General features: G+C 40.1%; 1 protein-coding gene across 1 annotated transcript in view; it reads left to right on the top strand.

Moving 5' to 3' along the window:
* The window catches only part of KDM2A (lysine (K)-specific demethylase 2A), a 148,046-nt gene that overhangs the window by 85,183 nt on the left and 42,860 nt on the right, over positions 1 to 20,003 (top strand). The window contains exons 5-9 of the mRNA XM_006893265.1: positions 2,111 to 2,289; positions 14,460 to 14,566; positions 14,925 to 15,018; positions 16,182 to 16,335; positions 17,406 to 17,521. Of these exons, the coding sequence (XP_006893327.1) occupies positions 2,111 to 2,289; positions 14,460 to 14,566; positions 14,925 to 15,018; positions 16,182 to 16,335; positions 17,406 to 17,521 (650 nt within the window). The remainder of the gene's footprint in view (positions 1 to 2,110; positions 2,290 to 14,459; positions 14,567 to 14,924; positions 15,019 to 16,181; positions 16,336 to 17,405; positions 17,522 to 20,003) is intronic.

The following is a 20,003-nucleotide window of genomic DNA, read 5'->3' as shown; positions in this document are numbered from 1 at the left end:
CCCCAATGCCAGCCTCATTCTACAACAGTGGCACCATATAGCATTTGTCCCTTTGTGACTGAGATACCTCACTCAGCATAATTACATTTTTTTAATGTGTCCTGCCATATCCTATATTCTGTAGCCATAGTCTTGCCCGTTTCCCCCCCCTATTTAGCTGTAAACTCTGAAGGGAGTATATTGGGTTTTAATTAGAGTCAGTCTCGTTGTTGAGTCACTTCTGACTGCTGGGTGTCTGAGGTTGGAAATGACGAGGATTCTGCCTCCTTTTCTCAGATCTTTTGGGTTAGTAGTGTGGCTCATCGCAGACTGTCCTCAGAGGGCTCTGGGTTCCATCTGATGCTCAGTGTGTATGTCCAGCATGATGAGGCGTATATACAGCACATGTTCTCCGGTTTTTCATAGGCTGAATCATCTCCATGTACTCGTAGGGTTTTTTTAACTCTTTTCTTTGACCAGCATATTCTTAGCTTTTAACTGAATTGCCGTTTTTTGTCTTCTCATAATGCCATTGCCTTTTCTTGACATTCTGCTTTATGAATCTTCTCTTGCTGGAATTTTTTTTTTTATTCTTTTTTCTTTTTGGTGAAAACATGCACAGCAAAACCTCCTTCTGGTTTCTAGACATAATGAGCATATTCTTCACTCTTAATGTTAAATCTCATTTCTATTTACTTAATGTCCCTGCCCCCCTCAAGCTTCTCATCTATGCTTTAAAGTTGCATTTGACCTTTGAATTTTATATAGTTTGATTTAGTAACACAGTACTTACTTTTAGGCTAAACTGTTACTTACTGTAAAGATGACTTTAGAGGCTACAGGGAGCTTTGGTGGCCTAGAGGGAGCTTGTGTTGCCAACCCAAAGACAGATGATTTGAATCCACCTTGATGCTCCTAGGCAGAAATAGGGGCAGTCTCTTCCCATACGCTCTATAGCCTCTTAAAAACGTGCTGAAAGGTCAGTGATTAGTCAGTTCCAACTTGATGGTGATAAGTTGTTACTGTTTGTTAGGGGGCAATTTCAATTCAAGATTTAAAGAGCTCAAGGCCATTTTCTGAAAGAAAGACTGGAGTCCTCCAGGCATAATGGGTTCAGTAAATCTAGATGTTATTTTAAGTTCCACATTTTCTCCCCTTTAAAATCAAGATTTCGGCCATGTTTTAGGAATATCTTCTATTATGTAGCAGTACCATCCAGTTCTTCTACTCTTATCTCACCTTGGCTGTCCCGAGGCTCACGTGGACTTTGAATCTGTACTCTGATTCCTTGTCAGATTCTTTGGTTTTATTCTTTCTCTTTGTGTTCCAGATAAAGAAAAACCGTAGTCTCTGTTCTTCACAACCCAACTCAGATGTCACTTCACTCTTTTTCCCTAAAACCTTCTGATCACTAATAAATAATTATATTTATCTCCATTATTGTTTGAATGAGTGAGTACCTACTGTGAACCAATAGTTACGTTATTAACTTGAAGTCTTTACAATGACCTACAAGGTTATACTCACCCCAAATTAGAGAAGAAGCTGTTGAAATTCAGAAAAGTTAAATAATTTGCTCATGTCATATTGGAGCTGTATTTTAAAGTTAATTCTCTTTGCTGTAGAACTGTTGCTTTCTCCCTCTACCACATTATGCGACTTCAGTGGCATTTTGCTCTCACTGTATCGTATTGAGAATGATGGTATCATCCACTAAATATGAAATTCAGTCTTGTATATCTTGGTGGATAAGACCATTGAATTGGATTGAAATGCCCAAGTCCTGCTCCTTACCACAACTTAAAAAAAAATCTGTTTCTTTTATGAGGTGAAGATTATTACATAGCATTTAAATTTGTTAAGATTAAATGGGCTAATATAAAATTCATGCCTTCCCATATAGTAAATATACCTTAGACTATCATTACAGTTTCTAACCTTATTACTGTTTGTCTTTCCCATTCTCTGTAATTTTACTTTCTTTTGATTATACATCTCAAGAATGAAGTAACACTAAATATTCTTAAGAGAGGATATTTAATAAAATTTTAAAAAAAGAAGATCCTTTCCTTCCATTTGTGTTATGTATTGTTAGTATCTCTAAGGATAATCAGTGTATCATCTGTGGCAGGGAGTCGTCGCATGGTGGATGTCATGGATGTGAACACACAGAAAGGAATTGAAATGACCATGGCGCAGTGGACACGCTACTATGAGACCCCAGAGGAGGAGCGGGAGAAACTCTATAATGTAATTAGCCTGGAGTTCAGCCACACGAGACTGGAGAACATGGTGCAGAGGCCTTCCACAGTGAGTCTGTTTTCCACGTTCTAACAATGATAAATGGGGCGTGTGTACTAGAAGATTTTAGTAACTTTTGTGTACACCAACCTTAAAATAGAAGTGAGCAAGATAACAAAATAAGTTTTAGTACCCGGAGGCAGTCGTCAGAACAGAGCAAGGAAACACTACATGGTTCAAAATTGGGAAGGGTGTACGCCAGGGATGCATCCTATCTCCATACCTTTTCAACCTATATGCAGAACAGATTATCCGGGAGGCTGGGCTCTATGAGGAGAAATGTGGGGTCAAGATTGGTGGACGATTTATCAACAATCTGCGTTATGCAGATGACACAACCCTGCTTGCTGAAACTGAAGAGGACCTGAAGCGCCTGCTGCAGAGGGTCAAGGACTGCAGCCTACAATATGGATTGAGGCTCAATGTCAAGAAGACAAAGATTCTCACCACTGGACCAATTGGCAGCATCAGGATGGATGGTGAAGAGATTGAGATTGTACACAGCTTTAGTTTCCTTGGCTCCATAGTCAACAGTCTTGGCACCAGCAGCCAGGAAATTAAAAGGCGCATTGCCATGGGAAAGTCTGCTGTTAGGGACCTCTTCAAAGTACTGAAGAGCAGTGGTGTCTCTCTGGAGACTAAGGTGTGTCTGATACAGGCTATGGTCTTTGCAATCACTTGTTCTGCATCAGAGTTGGACCAAGGAGGATAGAAGGAGAATTGATGCCTTTGAGCTGTGGTGCTGGAGAAGAGTATTGAGAATACCATGGACTGCTAGGAAAACAAACAGATTTGTCCTGGAAAGGGTTAAACCGGGTGGCTCCTTGGAGGCAAGGATTCTGAGGCTCCGTCTAACATACTTTGGACATGTTTTGAGGAGAGACCGGTCCTTAGAGAGGGACATCATGCTTGGGAGGGTGGAGGGACAGCGCAGAAGAGGAAGGCCCTCTATGAGGTGGATTGATTCAGTGACTGGGATAATTGGGTTGGGAGTGTCAGAGACAGTGCGATTGGCACAGGACAGAGCAGAGTTTAGGGCTGTTGACCATAGGGTCGCTATGAGTCGCAAGCGACTCAAAGGCACATAACAACAACAACAACAACAATTTTTCCAAAATCACTCTTTTGAGAACTATCAGGAAATTTGCCTAAGAATGTCTCTCCTACAGTTTTATACTTGCAGAAATGCTTGGCAAAAATTGCTTAATGAGATGGTTGCTTGAGAACGATGTAGAGAATGGCAGGTGTCAGTAGAGTATCAGTGCATTTTAAAAGAAGGTTGATTGAATTTCATTTTGATCTTTAGTTCTCCTAAAGTCAGATACTAATTTAACTCATCACATAGCTGAGCGGTAAATGCCTGTAGGATCCCGGGAATACGTCTTTCCCTGAAGGACCTGGATTTCATTTTGGAATATGCCTTGTTTTCATGCTTGCACCTCACATTTCCCTTTTTATTCACTTTCTTTGTGACTGAAGATTCCTTGTGCCAAGTATTTCCCCTGGTGGAACTTGAAATGATCTCATGATTTTAGTAAATGTAGAATTGCTGCAGTTTATCCCAGCTCCATTCACAGTACGCTGTTTTCAAGATTGAAATACATAATTACTTCTAACATTGTTACTTACCCCCCCACACACACACCCCTTTATGTGTTACTGTGTCATTACTAATGTACTAAGATGTGTAGACGGGAGAAATTGTCTCAGTATTCCAGTGTCTGGAGAGACTGTACTTCATACCATTGCTTCATGTTACTGGAGATGCTAAAGCCAAATGCAGACTGATAAAGCAGTCCTGCCCCCTAATGACCAGAATTCCTTTTATATTTATATAATTTTTATCATCGTAAGCATGTATAGGATGATCGCTGGTTAGAATTTAGCTTTCTTATTAACCATGCATGATGTACTTAAATGATAGTTTTAAAATACAGAATTCAATAAGGAAAGGCTGTAGGAATCATAACGTTGTTTATGAATTTATTGATATTGGTAATGTCTTTGCTTACATACTTAAATATTATAACCTGAAGAAATGTGTGACTGTTCATAGATCGCCTTCTTTGATAGTATCCTCCGTTAATTCATGTAGACGTTAGTTTCAGTGATAAAAATGCTGTATCATTTTTAAAAAGTGGAGCATGAGAACTGATAAAAGAGTCAGAAATAGAAAATTATCTGGGACACAGAGAACACAGTTCCCTGGTGTCTTTCAGGATCCTTAACATAGTGAGATTTGGTGAGCTAACAGTCTCCTGAACGGAAGCAATAATTTCTGGCCTTAACATGTATGTAGAAACATGCTTATTCTACTGGTATTTTTCCTACAAAGTGTCCCTCCATTTATCTGTTTGTTTTAATAAATCTCTACAATGCCTTGTGGGTTTTTTGTTGTTTTTGTTTTTTGTTTGGGTTTTTTTTAAACTATACTGTTTTCATATGCTTTTAATATGTATATTTATTTGCATATAATCATTCATCTACATTGTATTTTATACAGTGATGCTATTTTAAAAGTCAACTTTATTGAAGTATAATTGACTTAAAGTGCACCCATTTTTTAGTGCCTGTTTTGATGCATTGAAGGGAATTATGTTATCATAGTCCATAGGAAGTTGCACTGAAGCCCCAAACTAGAGCCTCTGTGGTGTTTTGGTTCAGATTCCTCTAAGGAATTGTGAATTTCTCCTAAGAAGAGAGAAAGGCTAAGAGAGAGGAAGAGGGACAGTCTCATCTCCTCCTGTGATTTACAGCCTTGGAAAATTTGCTGGAGGGGCAGATGTAAGTCAGTGTTTGCCCTGGGGGAGTGAATGAATAAGTGTTAGTGCATTATGACAAATTTACTCATTTATATTACTGTCACCGCATTCAAAATAGTGAATCTTGGAGTTCTGGTGACCTAGTGACAAGAAACTATGCTGCAATCCCAAAGGTACATAGTTGGAGGCCACCAGTTGCTCTGTGGGAGAAGGATGGACAGTCTCCTCCCATGCAATAATTGCCCTTGAAAAACACGCCTACAACAAAATAGTAAATCTTTCTTATTGGTAATTCTTGTGTACTATAGAGTCAGATACGGCGTGGGAGGAGGGGGATTGCCTTGTTCCACCGGTGGAGTTGCTGGTGGTTTTGAAACGAGTGCCTCTTGGATTGCAGGGAAGCTTCTTGCCACTAGGCTAACAGAGCCCCTCAATTTATTGGTATTTCTTAAACTTGGAGCTACTTATCTCTCTGACTGTTACCACCTTAAGAGTGAGTTTATTTCACCAAGTAACCACTTTGTTGTTGTTTCTGATTGCCATCAAGTCGATGACGACTCTTAAGAACCCTATGAACAAAAGAGCTGAAGTCTTTCTGTAACTATTGACATTTCTACAAGTTCATAAAATTTCCATAGGCATGTGGTTTAGGAAGTATATACTACTCCTGCTTCCAAATTTGTCTTAAACTGGGAGTTCTGCCAAACACTCTCCACCATGGGCAACCATTATGGCATTAAACACCTAAAAGGCACAAGGCTCAGGATCACAGCAAGCCCAGGTTACCTCAGTATGGCAAACTGACAGGAGTGCTATATGATTTAGAAGTACATTCCTCCAAAATATAAGAACACTAGGCTAATGGCCGCAGGCCTGAGGGCCCACCCGAATTTAAAAACCAAGGTACTACTACTCACTACATGGTAGGAATTTTGGTAGGTGCTAGAGCTACAGTGCAAAACAAGATCACTTTTGTCTTCAGAGTACACAGATTCTCATAGGCTGAGAAAGACCAGCAAATAGCTGTTTGTATAAATTTGAGTATGATAAATTCTTCTATATGAATTATACCTCAACATCAAGAAAACAAAATTCCTCACAACTGGATCTGTGGGCAGCATTATGATTAATGGAGAAAATATGAAGTTCTTGTTTGTTGTTGTTAAGTGCTGGGACCCTATGAACAAAAGACCTGAACATTCATTGAAATTCTAGAGGCCTGTTATTTAGGAAGTGGATGCCACTCCTGCTTCTAACCTTGTCTCAATCTGGGAGTGCCATCAAACTGTCCACAATGGGCAACCATTATGGCATTTGACACACCAGTGGCACAATGTTCAGCATTACAGCAACCCCAGGTTACCTCAGTACAGCAAATTGACAGATGAGTGCTGTACCACTTAGAAGAAGGTTCATCCCAAACACAGTTAACACCAGGCCTAAGGGCCCAACCGACTAGGTCCTGGTTGACTCTAAACAAGAGGCTTCCAGCCCACAGCTCATTGTTAACTAAACCCAGCAAATCCAGTCTGTTCACACTTATTTTGAATGAAAAAACTGAAGAGCCTAACAGTCCGTGCCCCATCCTCAACCAAAACAAGAGAACCCACCTTCTAGAATCCAGCTGCTTCACACGAGCCTCCACACACATACACACACCCACACAGGAGGAGGGAGAGGGCATTGTGGCAGTAAATAAAAATATTAACTGCTGTTGTTGTTGTATGCTGTTGAGTCACCTGCAACCCTGACCCTGTGTACAACAGCCCTAAACCCTGCTCTATCCTGTGCCAGTCTCATTGTCTCCAACTCACCTACCCTCATTACCCCAGTCACTTAATCAGTCCACCTCATAAAGGGTCTTCCTCTCCTGCACTGTCCCTCCACCCTCCCAAGCATGACATCCTTCTCCAAGGGACTGATCCCTCCTTGTATGTCAGACAAAGCTTCAGAATCCTTGCCTCCAAGGAACAGCCTAGTTTAATCCTCTCTAGGATGAACATGTTCATTCTCTTAGCAGTCCATGGTATATTCAATACTCTTCTCCAACATGACAGCTCAAAGGCATTAATTCTCCTTCTATCCTCCCTAGTCATTGTCCAGTTCTCTGATGCGTAGCAAGTGATTGCAAAGCCCATGGCCTGTATCAGGTGCACCTTAGTCTCCACAGTGACACCATTCCTCTTCTCAAAATGCAAGCTTACATTATTGCAATTATCTCTAGCCTAGAATTTAAAAAGGTCAGCAATTTTTATTAGCACAGGTTAATAGTCTTTCTATAACACAGGTTTCAAATCAGACGTCTTTGGTATTGAAAAAAGTTTTTCTCCATAGAAACAAAATTTATTAATAAGATGCTGTGAATACAAGGAAGTATTGTATAAGGAGTAAAGGCAATATGAGGGTGGCTGAGTCTTCTACCCAGTTCATAAAGGGGAACTGTCCCCATCAGCAATATACATATTGACATACAAGTGACTATATGGTCAGACATGTCATCCTTCATCTCCTGCACTTATTTCTAGTGTTCATTGCAACCTCACAGACTTTACTTACAATTGTGGGGTTTATTAGGGAAATAGATTGGGGTGTGGAGGAGGTAAAAAATAACACACAATCCGCATTTAGTCCAGTATTCTCAAGCCAGTTAACAAGGCACAATTCCTCAGATCAGACAGTCTTGGTCTACAAGCAGAATTCTAGGTTTCCTCAGTCATCCACCTTTATACAAGTTAGCTTTTCCTTCAATTATTTAGCAAGCAACACCTTTAACTGTGGCTCTGTCTCCAAGGTTCCTCTTATTACCTCTGTCCCACCACCCTCTCTTACAGTGTTTTCTCAGTCCCTCCACCGTTTCTTACAGCATCGAAAGTGTTTGCTTTTAATGGTCCCATAGTTGTTGATGATACTGAATTTAGCAACTGTTTTATCTTACTTGGGTCTGCAATCACCATCCATGCATCAGTCAAGATATTTAAAGCTGGAGGCAGTCACGTATGCCCAGTGCCAGTCTTGTAGTTGCCATGCTCTGCTATCATGCTTATATTTGAGGGGAATTTCAGTGTGCCTTGTGCCTCCGTGCCTGGTGGTCTGCTCTCCACGCTCACCCAGCATCTGACACAGGCCACCAACAAACAGATCCAGTACCTTGCAGTGTACGTGGTCCTGGACCAACTCATGGCCTGCAGCAGCTTGAATGACCAGTGCGCGCTGGAAACTGCACAGCATTGGCAAGATTGGCAGCACAGAGATCCAGGCCTGTACCCAGCTGCTGTGCGGTCTGCTTTCTCAGCACCTGCCTGTCAGCCCCGACAAGGTCTGCATCAACTATTATGACATGAGTGTGGGCTGGAACAATTTCATTTCCTCCTGAGTGCCATATTCTTCTGCCTTGGTCTGTAATGGCCTTGTCCTTCCGGTCCCCACCCAGCCCATCCTCCCCCATCAGGAGAAATAATTGGTTTAGAGACTAAAAAAAAATCAAAAGATGGGTTGCATTGGGCAAATCTGCTATCAAGCACATCTTTAAAATGCTAAAGAGCAAGGATAACTTAAAATCTTGGGTAATCCTGACCCAGGCTGTGATATTACCAGCTGCTTCATATGCACATCAAAGTTACACAAAAAATAAGCTCATGTCTTGTCAGGAGAAGCCATTCATTGGAAAAAGACATCATGCTGGGCAAAGTAGATAGTTGGCACAGTGACTGCAACAAAGGTCTTGAGCGTGGAGGAGATGGAGCAACGTTCAGGTCTGTTCATACGATGGTTAAGAGTCACCTAAGAGTCATCGTCAACTCAGTGACATTTAAAGATGAGTACTTTAAATGTTAATAAAAGCAGAGTCTTGTGAGAACACATAGAAATGTCTTGCCTAACCTAAACTGGAGACAAATAAGGGAAACTCTCTGAGGGAAATGGTAGCTAAGTTTGACATGACATAATGGAGAAAGAAGAGTGAGAACAGAACTGTAAATGTAAACACTCAAACTTGGTTCTGTCGAGTCAGTTCTGATCCTTCATTGGGTTTCTGAGGCTGTAATTTGCAAGGAGAGGAGACTGCCTCACCTTTCTCCCTAGTTGCCCCTATGGATTCAAACCACCACAGGGCATGCAGCCTTTGGGTTAAAAATGCAACTCAGTAGAAATTAGGCCTCTAGAGCACTCCATGCAGAAGGATTGTTATTGTTAGGTGCCATAGAGTCAACTAAGATTCATAGCAACCCTCTGAAGAGAAGTTCTGAACCCTATTCATTGTTCAGCTCTCAGATGCATAGCAAGTACTTGGAAAGACCATGGTCTGAATCTTATACACTGTCGTCCTCTAACTGACAGCATTACTCCTCAATAATTTGAAGAAATGTGTAACTGCAGCTTTTTCCAGTGCAATGTGTCTCATTTCCTGACTGCTGGTACCAAGAGTGTTAGTTGTGGATTCAAGCAAGAGGAAACTGTTGACAATTTTTATCTCCTTCCCATCCATCATGACACTGCCTGTTGGTGCAGTGCCATTGAGATGCAATCTATATGGAATGATGCATTCCTTGATCTTCTTAGATCCTCTCACCAGCCCATGTCAGGAAATTTGGAGGACAGCTGTCTGGCCAACACATTGGAAGAGGTCTGTATTTGTTCCCATTCCCAAGAAGGTGATCCAACTGACTGTGGAAACAATTAAAAAAAAATCACATGCAAGGGAGCTCTGGTGGCCTAGTAGCAAGAAGCTGTGCTGCAGTCTCTAAGGCACACAGTTCAAATTCACCATGTGCTCTGCTGGAGAAGGAGGGGCAGTCTCCTGTGCTGGTCAGATCCGATTTGATAGCACATAGCAAGAGAAAAGGGGGGGAAGAGAGTAAGGTGGGGGACTCATATTCAAGCAAAATACTGCTGAAGATCATTAAAAAATGGCTGTAACAGTACATACTATGTGCATTATAACCAGCTCTGGCTGACATTGCGAAGAAGGAGAGTCGCAGAGCACTTAACTGTGCCCATGCAGAACCTATACCTGGATTAGGAAGTTGTTGTGCAAACAGCAGAGGAACACTGCATGTTTTAAAATTGAGTCAGAAGGACTGGCAGTTATTAAAGTTGTTGTTTTTGTTGTGTGCCATAGAGTTATCTGTACTTCATAGAGAGCCTATTCACAGTAGCGCTAAACCCTGGCCTATCCTGAGCCAGTCTCACTTTCTTTGATCCACCTTCCCCCATTTCCCCAGTTATTGTGTTATTTCCTCTCATCCGGGGTCTTCTCTCCTCCACTGTCTTTCCACCCTTCCAAAGCATTGTTCTTTTCCAAAAACTGGTACTTCCTGGCCACATGGCCAAAGTAAAATGGAGCTTCAAAATCCTTACCTCCAAGAAAAAACTTGATTTTACCCTAAGACAGACCTGTTTGTTCTCTTGGCAGTCCATGATATGTTCCGTAATCTTACTCAGCACCACAGCTCAAAGGCCTCAATTATTCTTTCATCCTTAATCATTGTCCAGCCATCTGATGTGTGGCAAGTATTTGCAAAGACCATTTCTTTCATCAGGCGTACCTTAGTCTGTAGACTGACAGCACTGCTCTTTAGCACTTTGGAGAGGTCCATGACAGCACATTTTCCTAATGCAGTTTATCTTTTGATTTCCTGACTGCTGATGCCAAGAGTGTTGATTGTGGAGCCGAGCAAGTTGAAATTGTTAACAACTTCAGTCTCTTCTCCATCTGTCGTGGTGCACCCATTGATGAGACTCTTTGTCATCTTGATACTGAGTTTCAATCCTTACTGCAGACTACAGTCCTTGACCAGCAGATGCTTCAGTTCGTCCTCAGTTTCAGCAAGCAAGGTTGTGTCCTCTACATATTTCAGGTTGTTGATAAGTCTTCCTCCAGTCTTGATGCCACGTCAATCCCGATGCCACATTCTTTTTCATAAAGTCCAGCCTCCCAAATTATCTGTTCCGCATACAGATTGAAAAGGTATAGAGACAGGATGTATCCCTGACGTGCTGCTTTGCTGATTTTGAACCATGTGGTGTTTCTGTGCTCTGTTCTGAGGACTGCTTCCTTGTCCAAGTCTAGGTTCTGCATGAGTACAATGAAGTATTCTGGGGATTCCCAGTCTTCTCAAGGTCAGCCACAGTTTATTGTGATCCACACAGTCAAATGTGTTTGCCTAGTCAGTGAAACACAGACACTCCTTTGGTACTCTTTGCTTTCAGCCGAGATCCATCTAACACTGGATCAGTTGATACAGTCTGCAAATGTTTAGTTACGGAGAAAATTCATTCATGGAAGACCACTCTTTGTTTTTCTTTCTTTCTTTTTTTTAAATTTTTTTTTTAATGTTTATTTTATTATTTTTGTGTATGCGTACCGTCAGATCGGATCTGACTGGTACAGGAGGAGATTGTCCCTCCTTCCCCGGCAGAGCATCTGGTGGATGACCACTCTTTGTTTGTAAACAGTTCAGTACTAGCAAGTCGGTTGTGACCCATACTGACCGCATAAAACTAAGTATATTTTTTTCTCCATTGGGATTCCTAGGCAAAAATCGTTATGAAACCAGATCACCAAATCTTTATTACCAAGGAAAACCTGATAGATACAAATTGCTAACCTTTTCGTTAGCAGAATGCTTAACCATTGCACCAGCAGGCTCTTTTTGGGTCCAAAGAATTGGAACTCTTACCAGTTTAGCCGTGATATTCAAACAGAACAGACAGACTGCCTATCATATGGTTCAGGCCAGTTAGTAAAAGACCTGTCCAGAGGCTAAAGATTAAGAAAAGTATGAACATGTTGCCACAATAATCTTTTTGTAGTCAGGTAAATTCCAAATAAAGAGAGCCCAGAATGATTAACTTGTTGGTACAGGTGAGAATTCTCACCAGACAATTCAGCTCTAAGGGAACACTTGATAATCTAAAACAACACCTATGTATTCCTCAGCCCTTCTCCTTATCCAGACTTGTTCACTGTTAGGACTAGTGGATGCCAGGTTAAAGCTCTTGGCTCCCTGCACAGCTGTTCTTTAAATGGAGCAGCAGATTAATTTTTTCTATATTTTTCTGTTATTGATGATCACTTCCAAACTTGCGCAAACATCTGGGTGTCCACTGATCATATGTATTGTCTAGATACATACTATAAAACAAAATAAATGTTCACATACAGGAGGTTTTTTTCCCCAAAGCTCACATGATACTTTTTTTTTAGTGTGTGTGTGTGTGTGTGTACCGTCAAATCAGATCTGACTGATACAGGTGGAGATTGTCCCTCCTTGTCCAGCAGAGCATCTGGTGGAGTCAGACTGTGTACCTCTGGGATTGCAGTGTAGCTTCTGGCCACTAGGCCACCACAGCTCCCTAAGATACATATATTTTTTTTAGGATACATATTTTTGAGGCCATATGTTCTGTATTTACACCATCAGCCAATATGCTAGATATGTGGTTGTTTGACTCACATACCTTAACCCATGCAGGACCTTTTCTTCCAGCTCAGAGATTGGGTTGTGACATTTAAAGATGCAGGATGTGTTGTGATTCAATAAAGTGTTCAATTAGGTTGTTGCTGGGTTTGTTTTTTGGTTTTTTTCCTTCAGCAAATATTATAGCCATTTCTAAAACTTTGAGAATATTCTTTTATAAGATTTTTAACATTATGTTAGGTACCATTGAGCTGTGATGCATAACGACCCTATGAATGACATAATTGAGACTTGGTTCTGTCCTGCACCATATTTACAATCTGTCATGCACAATCAATGACTTATTCATTGCAAATACGTTTTTTCAAAGAGACATAAACGCACGTTATATACATGGATTTCACCTGATGGTATGCATAGGAATCAGATTGATTACATCTGTGGAAAGAACCTCTGGAGAAGCTCAATATCAGCTGTGAAAACTAGACCAGGAGCTGATTGTGGAACAGACCACCAACTACTCATATGCAAGTTCAAGCTGAAGCTGAGGAAAATTAAACCGAATCCAAGGCAACCAAAATAAGACTTTGAGTCTATCCCACCTGAATTTCAGAACCATCTCAGGAACAGGTTTGAGGCTTTGAACACTAATGAGCGAAGGCCAGATGAGTTGTGGGAGGATATCAAGGGTATCATCCAGGAAGAGTGCAAACGGTCATTGCAAAGACAGAAGAGGAAGAGAAGACCAAAATGGATGTCAGAAGAGACTCTGAAAATTGCACTGGAGCGCAGAGAAACCAAAGCACAAGGAAGAACTCAAGATACCAAAGAGTTGAATAGAAGATTTCAAAAGGTAGCGCGTTATGACAAAGTAAAATACTACAATGAAATGTGCAAGGAGTTGGAGTCAGAAAATCAAAAGGCTGAACTCGCTCAGCTCAGCTATGTTCAAGCTCTTTGTGTTAGATACTGTGTCATTCCTTCTTATTGAGGTTCTTAGTCTCTTTGGTTGACCTATACCTTTCGCAGCATGTCTTTCTCCAAGGACTGATTCCTCCTGAAAATGGGCCCACAGTAGGTGAAACACAAAGTTTTACCATCTTTCCCTCTAAAGAACTCTGGTGCACTACTTGAAGACAGATTTATTTGTTTTTTTGGCAGTTTATGGGATATTGAGCACTCTTCACCAACACCATGATTCAGAGGCATCAATAATTTTTTAGTCTTGTTCATGATCCAATTTTCAGATGCATACAAAGCAAATGACAGTAATCATGGCTTGGATAAGTCACACTTTTTGAATTTAAATATTTTTTTTTATTTGTGTGTGTGTGTGTGTGTGTGTGTGTGTGTGTACTGTCAGATCAGATCTGACTGGTACAGGAGGAGATTGCCCCTCCTTCTCCAGCAGAGCATCTGGTGGAGTCAAACCACATACCTCTGGGATTGCAGTGCAGCTTCTTGCCACTAGGCCACCAGCACTCCCTACACATTTATTTTTAAACTGACACTTGCTCTTTTAGAACTTTGGAGAGGTCCTTGACAGCTTATTTTCCCAATGCAACATATCTTCTGATTTCTTGACTGCTCTTATCATGAGTGTTGATTATACATCCACATAAAATTAAAACAGTGGCCACTTCAGCCTTTTCTACATTGATGTTTGCTGTCGGTACAGGTGTGAGAATTTTTGTTTTTAATAAGGTACTTAGTTCTCATGCCATCCTTTGAGTGGCCTTAGTTGCAAATGAATGTTGTCATTTAATTAGTACTTTTGATTAGCATTGTGTTGTTAATCATGTTGATGGGGCATTAGTTTTTATCCTCATTGATAATTATTTCTAGAATATTTGCCTTCAGACCCTAAGATTAACAAACATATTATTGTACTAAACATAGCTTTTCAACATAGATATTTTAAAAATCTTTTTCTTGACTTTAAAGTTCTTTGTAGCTTAACCCTTCTTTGAGATCTGAATGTTTTCCTCTGTTATTAAAGGTGGATTTTATTGACTGGGTAGACAACATGTGGCCACGGCACTTGAAGGAAAGTCAAACTGAATCAACCAATGCTATCCTGGAGATGCAGTACCCAAAAGTGCAGAAGTAAGTGACTTCTTTGAACCTGCTCAAGGTGCTATGGAAAGCACAGTGTTAGCAAGGAGTACGTCCTCACTCAGCAGCCTTCTTCCGTGTCATCATCACTGAAAAGATAAATTAGTGAAAGAAGAGGCTCTGCACTTCACAGGAAAGAGCATGTGTCAGAGCACTGTAGCCCATCATTACCAGAACATACCTTTTGGAACTGTGATGGCATTAAATTGCATTCCTCTCTGGGACATTTGGGAGTTGACTGGCTATGGGTTAGAGCAGGTATCCGCTGGAAGAGCGGCATTGTGACAGACAGCCTTTTTCCCTTACGTGCACTAATACTGCTTTCCCCCCCCCCCTTTTTGTGGATCAGGTACTGTCTCATGAGTGTTCGAGGCTGCTATACTGACTTCCATGTGGACTTTGGTGGTACTTCTGTTTGGTACCACATCCATCAAGGGGGCAAGGTATGGTCATAGTTGGCACTGAAGCTACTTACAGGATTTGCTTCCGTTCATGCATGCTTATTATGCCCTGAAAAGGAATCTGTTAAACTCTCCTGACCCCTACCTAGAGAGAATTTGTAGACTAAGTTGAGCTTCCTGGCTAGAGTCAGTAAGAATTAGTGTTCTTCTAGTTAGTAATGCTGACAGGATACTTAGTTAATAAACCTCAGTAGTCTTGTTTCTAGATTTCTACATCAGAATTCTCCAAGTAAACTCAATAAGCAATCTTCAACATTATTTTTCTACTTGGATTTGTTAAGCACAGATTTTGTATTAATTCCCAATAAAATAAACTAGCAGGTCTTCAGAAGCAGTAAATCACACAGGAGGAGACTGGCTGTCATTCTCCTGCAGAGCAGGTACTGAACTCAAACTGCATGCCATTGGATTGGCAGTGCAGCTCTTTACCACTAGACCACCAGAGCTCCCTGAAGTGCAACTATAGGGAGCATTTATGGCCTCTCTGAGCATTTTGATGGATTTTATTCTTCGTAATCATACCCGTCTTTCTGAATGTTGTGTGAAAATAGAAATCTAGAATTTGCAGCAGAGGTTAATATCTTTTTGCTACCTTTCCCCCTTCCTAAAAAGTGAGTATGTTTGTGTGCATTGAACTTTGAAAGAAAGTAGTAAAATAATGAAAATAGCTGATAACTTTAGAATGAAAGGTCTTAATTAATAGGTATACATTTAAAAACAAAAGTTACTCAAAGCCTCTTAAAGTTTTATTTTCTTAATCTTGATTAATACCTTGGAACAAGGTAACCCACACAGTCTCTTGAAGATAACTCTGCAAACTAGCTATGCCTCTTACTAGAACTACAAAGACCAGCCATCCCGGGGCATATAATGGTAATATGCTAGGTAATGTGCTGAGTGACTCTCTTTTCTCTGAATCCCAAGCAAGTTCTTGATTCCACAGTGCAGTCCACCAGAAACTCCATTGCTATTAGATCAAGTGGATGATGACAGTTTACTTGTTTCAGCCCTCTGTAGCGTTCTCAAGTAGGCAGAAGCCACCACTTTGTACCTAGTTCTCTTAACTTTGTACCTGTTTCTCAGTTAAGGGTAATGGCTGGGTCATGTCAATGGCTGTTAACAGACTGAAGTTTTTTAACTCACAGGTCTTCTGGCTCATCCCCCCTACAGCCCACAACCTGGAGCTGTACGAGAATTGGCTGCTATCAGGGAAACAGGGAGACATCTTTCTGGGTGACCGAGTGTCAGATTGCCAGCGCATTGAGCTCAAGCAGGGTTATACCTTCGTCATTCCCTCAGGTAAGTAGGATGGGGATAGCGGTTGTCTCCTGTAGTCACTGCCTTTTCTTAAAAGGAATTGGTAAATTACCGCTAAGAATAGTTAGGATGGCCAAAAACAGTGGTGCCTTTTCCTGTCTTTACGGAGTAGATGCTGAGAACGTCTTTAAAAACAAAAGAAGGAAGTGAATTTCCACTGAAAGTGTACTTCAGACCTGCATTGGAGTTTTTTCCAATTACCTATGTGGACCCCATGTTCGTCTCAACTTAGCTGTCAACTAGGAACTGACTCAGCTGACCCTCCAGCTGGTTTCCGGGTGGCTGTGCGTCCCGCTGGAGCAGATTGCCATCTTTCTCCCTCCAAGCTCAGGGTGCTTTCAAACTGCCCAAGAGGTGTGCTACCTTTGGGTTCACATCACACCTGTGGACTGTACCACCAGAGTTCCCTAATCAGCATACTGTGCCACATCTGTAGAACAAAGGCAAAGAAGCACATGATCATCTCAGTGGATACAGGAAAAGCATTTGATAAATCCAGTACATTCTTCTAGTAATTTAGACTCAAGGGATAGGGCCTCTTTTACAGGTGATATGCAGCCCATATAGCAGCTAGAGTGCTAATCAGTCATAATTTTAATCAAGTCCCTAGTTAAAAATAAGCATTGTAAAAAAAAATAATAAAATAAAAAAAAAAGCATTGTGAAGAGACAGATGTTTGAATCCCAGGCTGATATTAGAATCCTGATTGTTTAATTACCTGGTATACACCATTTAAATCTCTGTTGTTTTGTCATGAGGAGAAAAAGAATACATGTAAATTGTCTTGCACATAGCTTGGTCAGGGCTGCAATTAATAGAAGGAGCATTTGTTAAAAATTGATATTGTAAAGAAAACCCAGCCTAACAGGGTGCAAATTCTTCTAGTTTAATCAAAAGAATTAAGGTTTTGAAAGGTTCAGTAACTTGGCCAGCCACTAATAGGAAGTAGCATTAGAAGGTTGTGTGGTCGAGGCATCTGGTGGTAGTTCATTTGAGAGCACTATGTTGTAATGTAAACTTTCAGCCTCTGATCTGCGTTCCCTTTCTTCCAGGCTGGATTCATGCGGTATATACTCCTACAGATACATTAGTATTTGGAGGCAATTTTTTGCATAGTTTCAATATCCCCATGCAATTAAAAATATACAACATAGAGGATCGGACACGGGTACGTAATTCTGTGTAACATTTGATAAAAGATTAACTCTATTTAAGGCAGATGTGAATAATGGTTTGTTAAAACTTCACTTTTTTTGGATTAAAATGCAATCCTGCATTTTGAGAACACAGAAATATAAAAATTCAGTTGCATCTATATTATTTAATTATGGGCACTCCAATTCTGTGATGCTCTTGGTAATCTCTTGAGCCATGTTTTTAATTTTTACATTCTTAGAATATTTGTTGTAGTAATAGAGATTATCAACTGAAGGTTCACAAAATTTCTGTTTCTTCTGATTCTTACACTTGAGTTTTCTTCCTTTTTTATACAAATGCCTTTTTCTCCTGGAATTATTCCTATTACGTATGTGTTTTAATTTCTCCATTTCCCCAAGGTTATGCAGTTCCTAACCTGGTAGGTATATACAGAAGTTAGTTTATTAGAAACAAATAGTGTTTGACAAACATTTTACGTTATGAGTCCCAATAGCAAATGCTTTTAGGTTTGAGGGCCACGTTTATTGTTAACATGGTCAGTTAACAATGTGCTTTTAGAAAACATCAAGATTTCGGAGCTACCTCTCCACCTTGTACACAAGTTTCTGATGCTGTGGGGAGAATCCTGTTAGTTTTAGTAGAGGAATCAGTGCTTTGGGGACAATTTTATAAAGTTAATATCCACTTGATTGTTAAGAGTAATTTGCCCCTTGTTGTGTGCTGTAGTCACAGTTGACCTATAGCTGACCCTCTAGAGGCTTTTCAGAGGTAGTGTATCACACAGGAGGAGATTGCCTGTCCTCCCTCAGAGCACCTGGTAGATTTGAACTGTATGCCTTTGGGAATGCAGTGCAGCTTCTTAACACTACACCACCAGTGCTTATCTCAATCAAACCATAAAAGATTACTAATAACTTAGTAAATAAAGTTGTAATAAAGGCCTGTCTATAAAAATATTTTAAATGCTTCAAAAGGAAACAGTTTCCTTGTTTGACTCAAAATCGTTTTAAGAGGTAATATCAGACACATGCTGTAAGATGCAGTCTGAAAATAAGTTTTTAAAATGTATGCTTTTTTATGCGTAAAGATAATTATTATACCTGTTAATTGGTTGTTAAGTTTTTGGGACTACCCCCTATGTATTACTGTAGATGATACCTCTCTGTATGACACTTTCTGCAGACCAACTGGTCAAACAGATCTTGATTTGTCTAATTCTTGGAGGCTGTGTAGCAGAAAATGTAAAATTTTCTGAATGACTACGTTAAATCTGTTTTTCCCAAGTATGACCTTAATTTAAAGTATTTTCTAAATTCAAGACAGTGTTGTTGCTACTTTGGACATACTAGTGCAGAAATGTCTTGTTTTAACTTGAGTAGTGGTAATTATTCTACTGTTAATACTTAGCTTCTCAATAGTTTTTGTAGTGAAGACTTCTAAAAACAATATTCTAGCCCAGCTTTAGAAGTTTTATGTTCTTTGTAGTATTTGGCAAACTGGATCCGGATGGGAGCAGATTGTGCAGTATTTTGACTTTGTTAAAATGTTGGATGAATTAAAAGTCAAAGATTAATTGCACTCATTTTTATTTTTTCTTTTTCTCTCCCAATTAACCAAGCTCTCACTAGCATTCCAAAAGGCTGTGGAGACTACAGTTATCTTGAATGCCTAATAAAGACCCCAGGAAAGGGTTGGTAATAGCCAAAAGACTAGTGGAGAGACACAACATGTTTCACTTTTTAAAAATCAAATACTTACTAATTCATGGCCCCTATTATAAGGAATAAGTTTATTTTACTTTTAAACTATTGAAAGAGAAAGCTAATTGTTACATCTGTACCCACATAAAAGACTCAGATGAAAGGGCTTGGATCCTGTGCGTTACGAAGCTGATGGGGCTGATGATTAAAAATACATACCTATTCTGTCTTGTGAGGAAAGTGATCTCCTCATTCCACAGTGATGACTTGTGACCTGCTAAAGGGGTCTGAAAAAGGACTCCCATCCACTTCTTGATTGGAGAAGATTACCAGACAAGGGGTGAAGTCATCTCCTCAAGTGGGAAGAGAGGAAATTTCTGAAGGTGGTGCATATTCAAAACAATCTTAATTGTTTGGCCTATTCTTAAAAAAGAATGACCTCTCTAAAAGAAAGTCCCAAAATGTTCCAGATAGTTGCCATCATTGACTCCTTACTGATTAATGATAATTTTTTATTATTCAACTGGAATCTTACTTTATTTGGAGGAAGAAGGAAAAGAAAACTAGAGGCAACTACTGAATAGGTCATATCCAGTCCTTAATCTGATTGGTGAGCATGCCGTAGGCAAATAAACTAAGTGTATAGTGAGAATAGTCTGTATCCTAGACTGGGGCCAGCCTGTGACTGAGTTTCTTATTTTCATAAGAATATATAACAGCAAATTTTTGTTTTCCACTAGCTTCTTTGTTCCACTGTCTTCTTTGTTTTTTCTTTTTTTATTAAATTTTATT

This window comes from Elephantulus edwardii, unplaced genomic scaffold (genome assembly GCF_000299155.1).
Source record: "Elephantulus edwardii isolate Elephantulus edwardi_28Jun2011 unplaced genomic scaffold, EleEdw1.0 scaffold00126, whole genome shotgun sequence".
Classification (NCBI taxonomy): domain Eukaryota; kingdom Metazoa; phylum Chordata; class Mammalia; order Macroscelidea; family Macroscelididae; genus Elephantulus; species Elephantulus edwardii.
The sequence above is the reverse complement of the archived record's forward strand: the minus strand, read 5'-3'. Positions and strand labels throughout refer to the sequence as shown.